This window comes from Aspergillus brasiliensis, assembly GCF_001889945.1.
Source record: "Aspergillus brasiliensis CBS 101740 unplaced genomic scaffold ASPBRscaffold_2, whole genome shotgun sequence".
In the NCBI taxonomy this organism is placed as follows: domain Eukaryota; kingdom Fungi; phylum Ascomycota; class Eurotiomycetes; order Eurotiales; family Aspergillaceae; genus Aspergillus; species Aspergillus brasiliensis.
This window is the reverse complement of record NW_027137443.1, coordinates 1,685,952-1,698,198: the sequence shown is the minus strand read 5'-3', so window position 1 is coordinate 1,698,198 and position 12,247 is coordinate 1,685,952. Positions and strand designations below refer to the sequence as shown.

General features: G+C 48.6%; 3 protein-coding genes across 3 annotated transcripts; 1 reads left to right on the top strand and 2 right to left on the bottom strand.

Annotated features, from left to right (window-relative positions):
- Window positions 1-198: 198 nt before the first annotated feature.
- Window positions 199-1,758, bottom strand: ASPBRDRAFT_38352 (mitochondrial 37S ribosomal protein mS38; the record flags this gene model as incomplete). Its single annotated transcript, XM_067623922.1, has 2 exons — window positions 199-1,387; window positions 1,464-1,758. The coding sequence occupies 2 exons, from the start codon at window positions 1,756-1,758 to the stop codon at window positions 690-692; spliced, it is 993 nt and encodes a 330-aa protein (XP_067483243.1). The 3' UTR covers window positions 199-689.
- Window positions 1,759-2,716: 958 nt separating this feature from the next.
- Window positions 2,717-4,082, bottom strand: ASPBRDRAFT_116393 (guanine nucleotide-binding protein subunit alpha; the record flags this gene model as incomplete). Its single annotated transcript, XM_067616976.1, has 5 exons — window positions 2,717-3,058; window positions 3,122-3,380; window positions 3,436-3,599; window positions 3,695-3,879; window positions 3,953-4,082. The coding sequence occupies 5 exons, from the start codon at window positions 4,080-4,082 to the stop codon at window positions 2,717-2,719; spliced, it is 1,080 nt and encodes a 359-aa protein (XP_067483242.1).
- Window positions 4,083-11,148: 7,066 nt separating this feature from the next.
- ASPBRDRAFT_192172 (uncharacterized protein) lies at window positions 11,149-11,799 on the top strand (the record flags this gene model as incomplete). The annotated part of the gene is made up of 3 exons (XM_067620447.1): window positions 11,149-11,195; window positions 11,309-11,658; window positions 11,756-11,799. 3 exons carry the CDS (start codon window positions 11,149-11,151, stop codon window positions 11,797-11,799), a joined length of 441 nt encoding a protein of 146 aa, XP_067483241.1.
- Between the last annotated feature and the right edge of the window lie 448 nt (window positions 11,800-12,247).

Genomic DNA, 12,247 nt, shown 5'->3' with positions numbered 1-12,247 from the left:
TTCCTTCCGTTACAAATTAAGCGTTCACCTATCCTGCCCTCTACGATGATGCATTCATTGTAAGTCATGTGGTCCTTCACAGGTATTTCGTAAATGGAGCCATGTGGCGAATGTGCTCCTTCTAGTACCTACTAGTATTATTCATTACGACCTCGTATACTGTTACTCAGGCACCATTTTACAGTCGAAAATAGTAGGAGTACCACTACTGGCTTATAAACGCAGCAAACAGGAGCAAAATAAATACGACTGCCGCTTACCTGCACGAGAGCAAGCAAGGCAGATAGATAGATAACGATATGTAACATACAAAAGTGTCGTCTATTGAGCGGAATAAAATGCAAAGCACATCCAAATATTCAGGAGAAAGGAGGCAAGAGGTCATAGAAAACCAAGACGACGCCGTAAGGATATATGCGATATGGACAGGCACATCAGTAGCCGCCACCAAATACACACACATACATGCGAAAAAGCAAAGCAGTAAACGCAAAGCTTCAGATGCGTAAGTCTAGGATGACTTCTCTGTGAAGCAGAGGCAATGGGGGAGATAGTAAGTATGTAAAGTAGATAAAAGATGAGATTAAATGAGAAGATGGTTAACAGAGGAAGGTTTATTCGGATTGTAGCGTAGCAAAAGAAAGATAGCAGCAGCAAATGGTAATGGTCTCTGATGAGGAATGAATTAATCAAGCCTTCTCGAGCTTCCGTCTCAAAGTCCTTGTCCTCTTGCGCAGCTTCTTCAGCTTGTGCTTCTTCATCTTCAGTCTGCGACGTCTCTTGGTGCTGATGGCGTGCATAGTGCGGTTGTTGCGGATACGCTCCATGTAGGTGGTGCCGGAGTTGTGGGGGACATCGATGATGGCCTCACTCTCTCCAATGGCACCGGGAGCTTCCATCTCACCGGAAGGCACAAAAGGACCAGTGTGAGCCTCGTAGGTCTTGCGACCATCGGAATGTATCGACTCATGAATGGTCAGGACGGTGGAGTAACTGGAGGTCTCCCGGGGGACGTCCTCGAACTCGGAAGAAGTCATGTTCTTCGCTTCGTCGAAGGGAACCGGCGGCGGAGGGGGCTGGAAGGGACGGAGACGCTTCGTAAGTTCCTCGACGGAGACTTTCAAATCGGAAAGGTTCATGCCATCCAGCTGGTTGCCTTCCATGTCGAAGTACTGCAGAGAGCCCTCCTGCTCGCCGGAGTGGTGAGCGGAGTTCTCCATGGAGTTGACGGCGGAGGAGAGAGTGAAGATAACATCGTCCACCTCCGGCTTAGCCGGCTTCTTTGCGGTGAAAATGGCGTCGAACGCTTCGGGGGTGGAGGTCGGAGGAACGGTGCTGGATACGGAGATGGGTCGGTGGATGGAAAAGAAGGAGGCGACGTGAACGTCTGGACCGAATGAAAAAGATTAGCGCATCGTGATCTAGGGGTACAAGCATAGTAAATTGGGGTTGTTTTAACTAACCATGCGGCTGGAGATGTTGGGTAGAGGGAACACTGGGAAGTCGGGAAAAAGCCGTCGGCTGCTTGGAGCCATTGCGGCCGTTGCTATCCTTGCCCCTCCGTCTGGAAGCCTTCCCCTCACGTTTTTCTGCAGAGTTCACTCCCTTCGCAGGCGTCTGGGAGGAAGAATCGACTTTATTAGATCCATCGCTGGGCTTCGAGGACGAGGAGGAGTATCGGCGTTGACGCACATGTTGTGACGAGCCGATGAGGCCGTTCGCGGAGGTAGTAATACTTTGGCTGGTTGCGCGAGACATGCCGGCGATGGGCCCCATAGGAGCCCATGCAGCCCGGCGCAGTGAGGACGACAGCATTTTCCGACGTCGTAAAGCCCAGAAGCTGGGTGACGATGTTGTCGGGAACAAAGAGGCGAAATCGAAGTTGGAGCCGATCATGCGGAACTCGGTGATTATGTAAATCATATGTCGCCTCAGGCATGAAACCATATCATGTGACCTGGAATCACAGGACCTAGCTATCACTGCAGTGTATCTTCGCATGATTTTGTCCGCATGCTCACTCATGTACGGTCAGGACCCTTCTACAAAATTTCCCGTTACCGCTATTCTAAATGGGCACTGCCAGCGAACCTACGGACGCTATATTGCAAGGGACTGCAACCGTCGCACTAAAATTGGCTTTGATTTGGGTATCTGTTCGTTCCATGCTCACTTGAGCTGAACAATTACAAGTGTGGGCAGCTATACTTAGAAGAGTCTGAATGATCGGATACAGAAGATGCAGCTCCAAGTTGGAGCTGCCAGAAGTGACATGAGCGAATGATAGGGTGGGCGGGGGCTCATTATGTCAACAGAGAAGAAGAAAAGGAAAGGTACATGGGAGGCGTGAAGGTCACAGCAAGGTTCAGCTCCGGAGAATGGGAATAGAGCTCGTTAGGTGCGACAAAAAGCGCAGACATGGACGCAAACAACATATGGTATATGGTATCAATCTGCATTATATAAGAAATGCACCCGTCGCTGAACCGAAGAAAACATATAAGCTTTTGAAAGGAATGAAAAGCCGAGACGAGGAGTCCACAAGAAGAAAGAAACGTACAGGAAGAGAAGGGATATAGTGAAGTGAATAGAAATCGCCGAAGGAAAGCAAATGTGCTTTCACCGCTTGACGTGTGCAGGGGAAGAACGGAAGTTGAGCATCGCTGACGCCTCGTACTCGCTCGTAAAAATTCAAATCGTTCCAGATATCACAGCCTTATAGTATGAGGGTGTGGAGATTCTTTTGAATAATCATGTCTTGTACCGAATCCATTGTTGCCTTCAACAATGTCGTATCGGTAGCATTCGTGTAATGAATATAGATTTCTCGGTCGGGAATCCGGTTGATGCCCCGGAATCGGTCAGCAAAGTATCTGGCTGCCGCATCAAAGTCCGTGTTGGAGCCATTGTAGTCGGGGAAGTGGTTGGAGACAGGCGAAACATTCAGCTTTCCCTTGAAGAGATCGATTTTGTTCAAGAACAAGATGATCGGTTTGCGCTTGAACCATTCGCCATTGACCAAGGACTCGAACAGCATCATTGCCTCATGCATTTGATTCTGCACATTGGGGAATAACAGTTAGATCAAGTGCTTTCAGGAAGACGGCAGGGGAAAACGTACGGCATTCTGGTCCTCAACGAGACATTGGTCGTAACCCGATAGGGCAACCATGAATAGAAGACATTGTACACCTTCGAAACAGTGAATCCACTTCTTTCGCTCCGATCGCTGTCCACCGACGTCCATCATTCGGAAGTTCATTTGACCGAGTTCAAAGAGAGTTTCAGTAATTCCGGTTGTCCGCAAACGAGCCTGCAACATGTCCTGGTTGTCGGGAAGCCACCCAGGAGCAAATATTCGATCAAGCGAATCAAAGAAGCTGAGAGGTTAGACGGCTTGCCTGTTTGCTTGAAAAGAAGGTTCCTGGCACTCACTAATGCAAGTTATCATGAAGAGCAAACTCGTGGCCCCGAGCAACAGCTTTCTGAACACCCGTGTCATCCCACATGTCTCTGAGAGCGTCGCGGACCTTGAGGTCCGAGAATGCCTCGTCGGAGCCGACATCAGGCTCGAGGTTGTCTACATATTCGGCTAACGGCTGATCAATGACGGGCTGTATTAGCACATATACTGAAAGTCTCGGATCCCCACTTGTGATGGGAAATCGCAAGACAACCGAGCAGATGAAGTTACCTTAGTCTTTTCCAGCTGAAAATCAATGTTTTCAGCGCGCATGATATCCAATAGAACTTTGAAGGCGATGACAAGATTCGAATAGATTACAGCTCGTGTTTGGCGTCGTTCGTCCTCGGGGAAGCCGCCGGAATGTATGATTCGCATTTGTTTTATAATCGTTGACTTGCCCGATTCTCCAGCACCTACGGGAAATTGCATCAGTACTCGTCGCACTCCATGACTGCGAATTCGAGATAACATCGTCTGGGCACTTACCGAGAAGGAGAATCTTGATCGTTCGGTCCATTACTTTCTTGTCATTTTTCAGAACCTTTTCTATCCTAGCGCTTCGTTGAACAGCGTCTTTATCCGCCGTGTCGACGGGTTTTGAACTCATGCAACCCATATTGTAAATTGATGTGCTTTACTTCACCAAGCGACCCTCGATGATGTCTGGAAGTGAGTTAGTACTTGCCGATTACAGTGTGCGATGTAACCAAGAGTAGACGGCAGCATAAGTAGAGTCTATGGCTGGATCAGGGATACACCCAGACCCCGCAGTTGACCATACGGAAGGCTCTCTTTGAGACATGTGTGAAACGTCAACCAGAGAGACCCAAGGTCTCGAGCAATGAGAAAGAAAGACGTAAAAGTAAACCAGCGAACTTACCCAAGGTAAGAAGGAATACCAAGCACAGAAACTAGACAGATGTATCTTTGACTATACCCGCCCGCAATTAGAACATGCCGCTAGCTGAAACAACGTTCGGCCGAACGTTATTCGGTCGCTGTACGTACGTCGTAGTATTCTCTCCTCAAAAGCCAAACGGTCTGAGCAAACTGGGAGCCGAAGAAATGTCCAAACAAGGCTGTCGCAAATTGTTCCCCCGGTGGTATGAAAACGATATCCAAATTAATTGGCGGGTAGCGCAGCTGTTCGGGGCTTTCTAGAATTCGCAAAATATGGAATCGACTTAAGGAATGTGGCGATGAAGGTCCCTCGACAGTTCAGGTTGAGTGGTGGCTTAGGTAGGTATCGAGTGAGACGGGGGTCGATCGCGGAAGTGAGAGGCTTTCGGGAAGTTCGCACGACCTTTAAGATCGAAGTGCTGGTGAACGGAGGATGTCGTCCAAAATAAGAGCTGGGACGGAATTCGCTAGGTATGCTGACCACAGCCTCGAGGTGTTCCCCTTTTCGTGGGTGGTGGACGAAGATGCTGACCGCAGACGTTCAGGTGAGGGGAAAGATGGGAGGGAGGTAGGAATGGGGAAGGAGATTATTAGTACATCTCCGCCGTACCGCAACCGAAGCAAGCAAAAGAGCGGAAGACTAGGACGAGGAGCAAGAGAGAAAGACAGAGAGAGAGAGAGAAATAGAAAAGCGAGAGGGAGTGAGAGAAAACGAGAAGGACAGTCTGGGAGACTCGCAGGTCTATAGTAGTGGTAATAATAATAGTTAGTAGTTTAGCAGTAGCAGTGGAAGGAGGAGTAACTGGTGGGAATGTTGGTCGCGGAGGTGTCGCGCAATTCGTTCGATAATCCATCAAGTCCGATCGAAGTGGGCCACGGTGCCAGCAGAGTTGAGGTGCTAGACTGCTAGTCACAGGTTAGTTCGGGTTAGTTCCCCTTCGGCGTAGTCATCCTGCTGGGGACCTTCGACTGTGAGTGGCCCTTGACACCGGGGCCTGTATTACCGTGAAAACCGGGTGAAAGATTTCCGGCGTCGCATTGGGCCGTTCTGGGAGTCTAGAAAGGGACTAGCTGGCAGTGGCTACCGTCCCTAAGGGCCTTAGCCGTAAGCCCTTGGGTTCTTAGTGTTCTTTAGTCTAGTCCGTGATAGCATCCCGGCCTGGGAGCTTCCTGTAGACGGGTTGGCCCTTATCTCACTGGCTGTGGACATTGGACAAACAATGCTGACCCACCTCGGAACTCCATTCGGTTGTGGATGAATGGCTCCATTCATTCTTCGTCTGCTCTTAGCCTGGTTCGAGCCGATTGGAATTGGACTGCATTAAGGTCCAAATGCTTTCTTACCGCCCGTAAGCTAGTAAGTTATCTTGCGAGTTACGGGCGGCCCAGCGCGTTATGTTACCAGACGATGTCATTACTCAGTCATATACATTGGTTTAGTACGGAGTTCTCCGTATTCTCATGCATTCTCATGCATTCTCTGCAGCACCACACAGTCCAGCTGGGGAAATCTCCAGTAGGAACCATTAGTTAGTAGATATCTCTTAGCCAGTCAGTGAGTACGTACCTGTTCGAGTCAAGTTCCGGCCTCCCCGGTTGACCCTCGGGCCCTTGGACAATGGATTGACCGTCACCATAGATCCCTTCCTCCCTGGGTCGTGGTGAAATTAATCCTTAATTAATCTCAATTGGAGATGGACTCTCCTCTTAAAAATGCAGCACTCCTTCCACTATGCCTTCTCACGTCCACCAGCATCCACGTGCCCCGTTACCTTAGTTACCTTACCCATCAATATGGTTCCGACCGCGATCCTTTAATCTGGGTATATGAATCTATATGACCTCAATAAACTCTCAACCGCAAGGATCGAAAGCACTGGGTATTTTAGTTTAGCCCCCAATCCCACGGTCGCTGGACATCAGCATCAGTTACTTTGTACTACTCCTGTGTCATACATCCTTGTGATGTCTCCATTTCTGGGGCGAATGAAACTCGAGTCATGTTTCCCACCGGTGCCCTTCTGCGGCTGCCAAGCCATGCAAGCGAACGACGACGCCACGAGGCGCGAATCGGATGCAATGGTATGCACCGATCGACGAGTATCTGCCTCTACGGACATTGAGTTGGTACAAAGTACGAAGTCCGAATGAAGCCTACAAATTCCATCTTGATCGACTTGACCACTATTACCCGTTAGACCAGAGGGTAGAGGCACTATTGATAGTGTTATCGATGTTCGAGCTCCCGGATCTTTAATCCGTCGGTCTATAGTTAGAGGAGACTGAATGTACATCGCTCTTGGACCAGGAAAGATTCGGGAAATTGAGTTAAGCTAGTGCCTCGGGTTCTCATAGATCATCACCATTCTTTGCGATCCATCACAAACAAAGGGAAACAGAGGGCTGAGCATTCGAACCTGCCTAAGCTTACTGTAGAACCTTATCTACGCAAGTGGCTTCTTCCCAAAGTCGCCAGCGACAATTTCGGTATCTTGTGGGTTTGTCACGAGTCTGCGGCTGACTTTTAGCTGGAAACTTGGCTCCACAGCGATGTGATATTCTTCCAAGTACTGCAAAAGCATGCTTTTGCAAAGGTTGTCTGATTATTGAGCCATAGTTGCATGATTGCTTCTGTTGTTCTGTGGCCATCATCAAGATCTCGCATGATCTCATCACTGTCGGATCAATGCGAAACCTACTGAAGTAGGGGTAAGACCATGCCATGTGAAACTCTATTTACGATATCATGATCTGTCATGATTCGGAGATCGAATCGTTCAGTGACCACCCGAGGTCGAGGTCCAGAAATCGCCGTGGAAAGGCGCTCGCACTACAATACTTTTTTTGACCCTCTCTTGGGAACTGGGAATGTGGAGACGCTTTCGCTTCTTCCGGGTTTCCGGACTCGTCTTGCCCGCCGACCAACACGCCGTCGGGCCACTAAGGCAGGGGTAGCTTTAATCAGCAGTCCGTCAGCTGCCGTCGCGTCAATCAGTGGAGGCGAGATGGGCGCTTAGCCTTAGCCACAGGAAATCCCTTCCAAGCGAACAGGTGAAGCGGGAGTGGCGAGCAAGTCTAGTCTAGCAGACGCATCCATGCGTGGGTGTTTGCTTTTCTCCCCTTCGTCTCTATGAGATCTATCATATGCTGGTCATCGGCGCTATCCAAGATCCGTCCTCAAAATGTACGAGAAACCTGCATACCTACCCACAGGACTGATGCTCCCGGTGAAAGGTGAGAGGCGGAATGAAAAAAAAATATGACAGTGGCCATCCAATCTCAATGCAGCTCGTTCCGGATCGCATTCTTTATCTCCTTCGAGAAGTATGTCGGAGTGGAACTCGAAAATCCTTCTGCATTTGGATTTCCTCCGAATCCCGAACAGATGAAACGAAGCTGTACGTATTCACTTTCGCCGTTGTGCACATGACATACGAATAGGGGCATGCACATTCTCTTGCTTTGAATATGTTCCACGAGCGTCCTTGGGTTATCCTGGGCTCATTAGACTACTCCGTGCTGTGGGAGTCTTGGTCAGACCGTCGTTAGATCTTACTTGGTACGGGCAAGACAGGCTGCCCGCTAGATGGGTTCGCGGGATGAGTACCATGGTTCGGGCAATAAGCAGCCTCATTTAGGGCCAGAGAGAGGCTCTAGGGTGGTTGAAGCTCCCTTTCACAAATATTATTGAAAATAGACAATGGCAAACGAACCTTAGTCCATCGCTAACTTGGGTCTAGGCTCTGGCGGTCTCTTTTGGAGATTTTACTTTTAGAAGAGATCTACAGCAGGGATGGCCATCCAAGTCCGTTCTATTACTATCAAATGAGTCCGAAGTTAGACATTGTTATCTTGTGGAAGATACTCCGAGTGTTGTCTTCAGGCTTAACCACAGCAGACAACAGGCAGATGATACCATCTCTGTGTAATACTCCGAAGAGTAACGAAACGTACCGTGTTGATACAATACGATGTGAATACGACTGATTGCGCGCCCCAACCACGTGCTTCACCCCCTCGTCCTCTGTGGGATTCTTAGTCTGTTTCACCAGTTTCGAGTTTCCATCGACCCCACAGCCAGAGCGGAGTCCTGACAGGACGCATTGAACTCCTTCCATGCCATTGACTTGACTTGGTCACGGTGCACTGCGACCCCCTTGCATGGCCAGAAAAAGAAAGACAGAAATGGAAGAGGAAAAAGGCTTTGCGCATAGACCAGGGCAAACTTATTGACGGGAGCAGTTAGTTGCCTGCCAGCCAGAAAGTACTATACAGAAGAAGTGTGTCTGACCCGCCCACAGATAGCCAACTTTTGTGAGATGCAATAGTTGAATATGTTGCAATCCTTCAGACCCTAAATTTAGTTGAAGCATTTCTAGTGAATAGTAAGCCACGGGCAAACGCCAAACAAGCCTTTGCCCATAACAATCCTTCTGCAGTTCGAACCCCCCTTTTTTTTTTTTGTTGCCCCCTCCTCCGTCCCCTACCTTTCTGATTTCTCTTACCGTTCGTATATATTACTCCACTGCGCCGGCAGTAGATGAGGGTCCTTGGAAAATGCATGGAAAGCACTCCGTAATAATGGATACTCCGTAACGGCAACGCATCCGCAGGTTGGTACAGGGTCACTTACACTTCAATGGCCCCGAGCACTCAATGCCATTGGCCAATTCCTCAGCGGTCTCGTCAGGGTTGACGCCGGAATACCGCGTGGTTTCTATTCCGGGGAAATGCAGGCCGGGGTCTTGCCGCTTTTTTCCCCCCTCTTTCTATTTTCTAAACTTCTAACGGCCGGCTTTGGATCCCAACAGGGAAGAGCTCCTTCCGAAAATAACCACTTCGGCGCTGATTAATGGGCCATCCAGTCATAGCCAAGTAATTGAAGTCCCTGCTGCACTCCCGAGAGTCCTTTCATGCTTGGCCATGGCGATCTTCATTCATCGCCAATCGGGAACTCCCATAAGCACCCAATAATGATGATTGTCGTTCCTCACGCAAATACTTTTAATTTGCGGCCTATCTTGCTTGTGGCTAGGTTGCACTAGGGGATGGTACTTTCAAGCGAACTTGACTCTCGGCAGACATGTCACATGCCCCCGGGGGGGGGTGAAGATGGTGATACTGATGCGGTGCATACAGTAGAATTGACCTTGGCATTTGCCCGCTCGATAGCACAAAATTGACTAGTACGAAACTTAGGCCTATTGTTCGCATTGTGGCTTCTATTCAGGACCGAATAACGTTACTTGGGCTTCAATCTTCTCCCACACACGCACACGCACACACACCCCTTGGCCAGGAGTAATACAGGAAGTATTTTGCAATCCCGAATCTTGCGCGAGAATTAGCCGTTTGGCCAAGTGGATAACTTCCAACCATGACCCGTGTTAAGGCACTCTCTTATAGCCTCCGCTTTCAGGTCATTGGCCAAAGCTGTCCGTCAAGCTGTCAAGTCAAGGTGCCCTCCCGAAGCGTCAAGGAAGCCACCAGGTTCCATTCGACTATCAGTACCTTATTCGAGCACGGTATCTGCAGGTACCACCGCGGTGGACCTTGCCGTTGCTAGTACTAACTGCCTGTTGGGGACTCGGTAAATGGAGCCTTATTACGAATCACAGCGAATTATCGTTGAGAACAATTTCAGCGGACTTTCTCCGGGTAGATAGCCAACGGAGTAGAATTGGATGCTTTTGTTTTTCTCTTTTTTTTTCTTCTTTTTGTCTGGCAATCTTGGAATGGCTATTGATCCATCCTTAGCTCTTCCCTTTTCCCTGAAGTGTACAAGTAACTACCGGGTTCGATCCCTACCCAGCTAGGGATGTAGGGCAGTGGCCGTTTTCAGCACTATGGGAAAAGTTAGGAACCCCTGTTGAGTGACACCAGGTTATGTTGGCTGCTCCGTGGTTCAACCATGGTTAACGAGTGAGCCAAACTGCCATAAGGTTTCAACCGAGCTGTCGCCCGGAGAATTAAGGCAGGTCCTCGGCATGAAGGGGGTTCAACTAACACATGGAATGTAGCATGTACGGAGTAGGTTGCTTTTGACACTCGTGGCACATAGTTAGACTCTCGCCAGGGGATCGCACGACATCTGAGCGCTTTCTGCGGGCTGAATTGCTACCTTGGCTAAAGTAACGGTTGCGAACAAGTTCTTCAGCCTTCTGGGATGATCCAAATCTGTAAATAGCAATGCAGAAATCTCCCTCCGTCCACTCACTGACCAACTAAACCACGCCACCCATCATCATCATCCCATCACCATCTCCTGACCCCTGAAACATAAACCCAAGTTATGCTCGTTCAATGAATAGCTGACTCATCACCGCCTTCAACTGGACTAGTTAACAACTAAGTAACTAACTAGTTGGCTAACCAGTTCACTAACGAGCCTAGACTGAAACGCAGCATCGCTACGGATTTACAGGGGTTAAGGGTAAACAATAGCTTGCGCAATGAAATTCAGAATGATTATTCTTTCCAGCTCCGAAATGTTCCCTTTCCTCAGCTCCAGTCACCACAAGGATTCGCCGGTCTTGAACCTTATCCCGAGCTGACTGACGACTTGCTTTATGCCTACGCTTTACGTGGTTTTGGTGAGATGAGTCGCATGCAGAACGGCCACATATCAATTCCCCTGAAGAGGCCAAGGTCAGTCAGCTTACTCTTACTTCCAATTTCTTTATTCTCTTTTGTTTTAATTTAGCCACTAAGAGAGTTATCTTGGTACTCTTATCTGGCTCAACCCAACCCAACCACTTTACCCCAGGATTGTCACTTCCGCTATGCAGGGATTGGTTAGCCATCCCATCCCGACCCTGCATACCGAAATGTACACAATGGCATACTACTTTACTACTGCTGCTCCTACTACTTCCCTATACCGCCTACCTAAGTTTAATTAAATGTACCGCTATCAGCTGACACTTACCCACTGCACCTCAGCGAAGAAGATCCTATCCGCTCGGAAGACACTACTACTGTGCACAAGTACAACTACGACCACCGCCACAGCAGTAGCAGCAGCAGCAGCAGCAACAACAACATCAATTCTAATAATAACCCTCCGGATATTGAAAAATGTCAGCCCAACCGGGGTTATAGGCAGCGTGACGAATACTATGTCAATGATGACGACGATGACACGGATATTCTGAGCAATGCTAGTGATGATAGCATTAGTGATGATGGACGACGAAATTCGAGGGTGGTGATGCTATACGCGGCGTGCTATGTCGCTTTCGCCATACTGTCGTTCTTCTCCGCCGCTTATTACTTTTTGTGCTGGATGCCGTGTATGTATCGCCCATGTCTGTCATTGATCCTTGTTGGTTCTTGACTTGTGTTTTCACATCATTGTATACAGTTACTAATCATGCTTTGTTTGTGTAGATGAACCGTCCAACAGTAATCCGTTTCCGGGCCGCCATCGGTGATGCACAATTATCCTTACCTACCTATCTAACACAGATTGATTACGGGAATGGATGCACATATCAGCCGATACACAGAACGACAGACAAACACGAGTATCCTTCTACAGCCGAATACTCGAGTGACCTTACGCTACGCCTAGCTCCTGGCTGAAAGACGCCTTGGGGTTAGGAAGAATATCCAACTCCCAGTTTCATACGTATGTCTCTTAGGATAGAGATAGAGGGAGAAAAACGATGTACGTAAGTTTTATATACATAATGCACAAAGAACTAGACACAACATTCAAGTACATAGTTTACCGGCTATTACTATTCTCTATAATACACTCTGAACCCCAAAATGGAAACGAAGAGTACACAGAATGCCGAGGAATATAAAAATAAAAAAGTTAGACTTTCCCATCATCCAACTCATCCTTACTTAAGAAGCCTGTAATGTATATTAAGG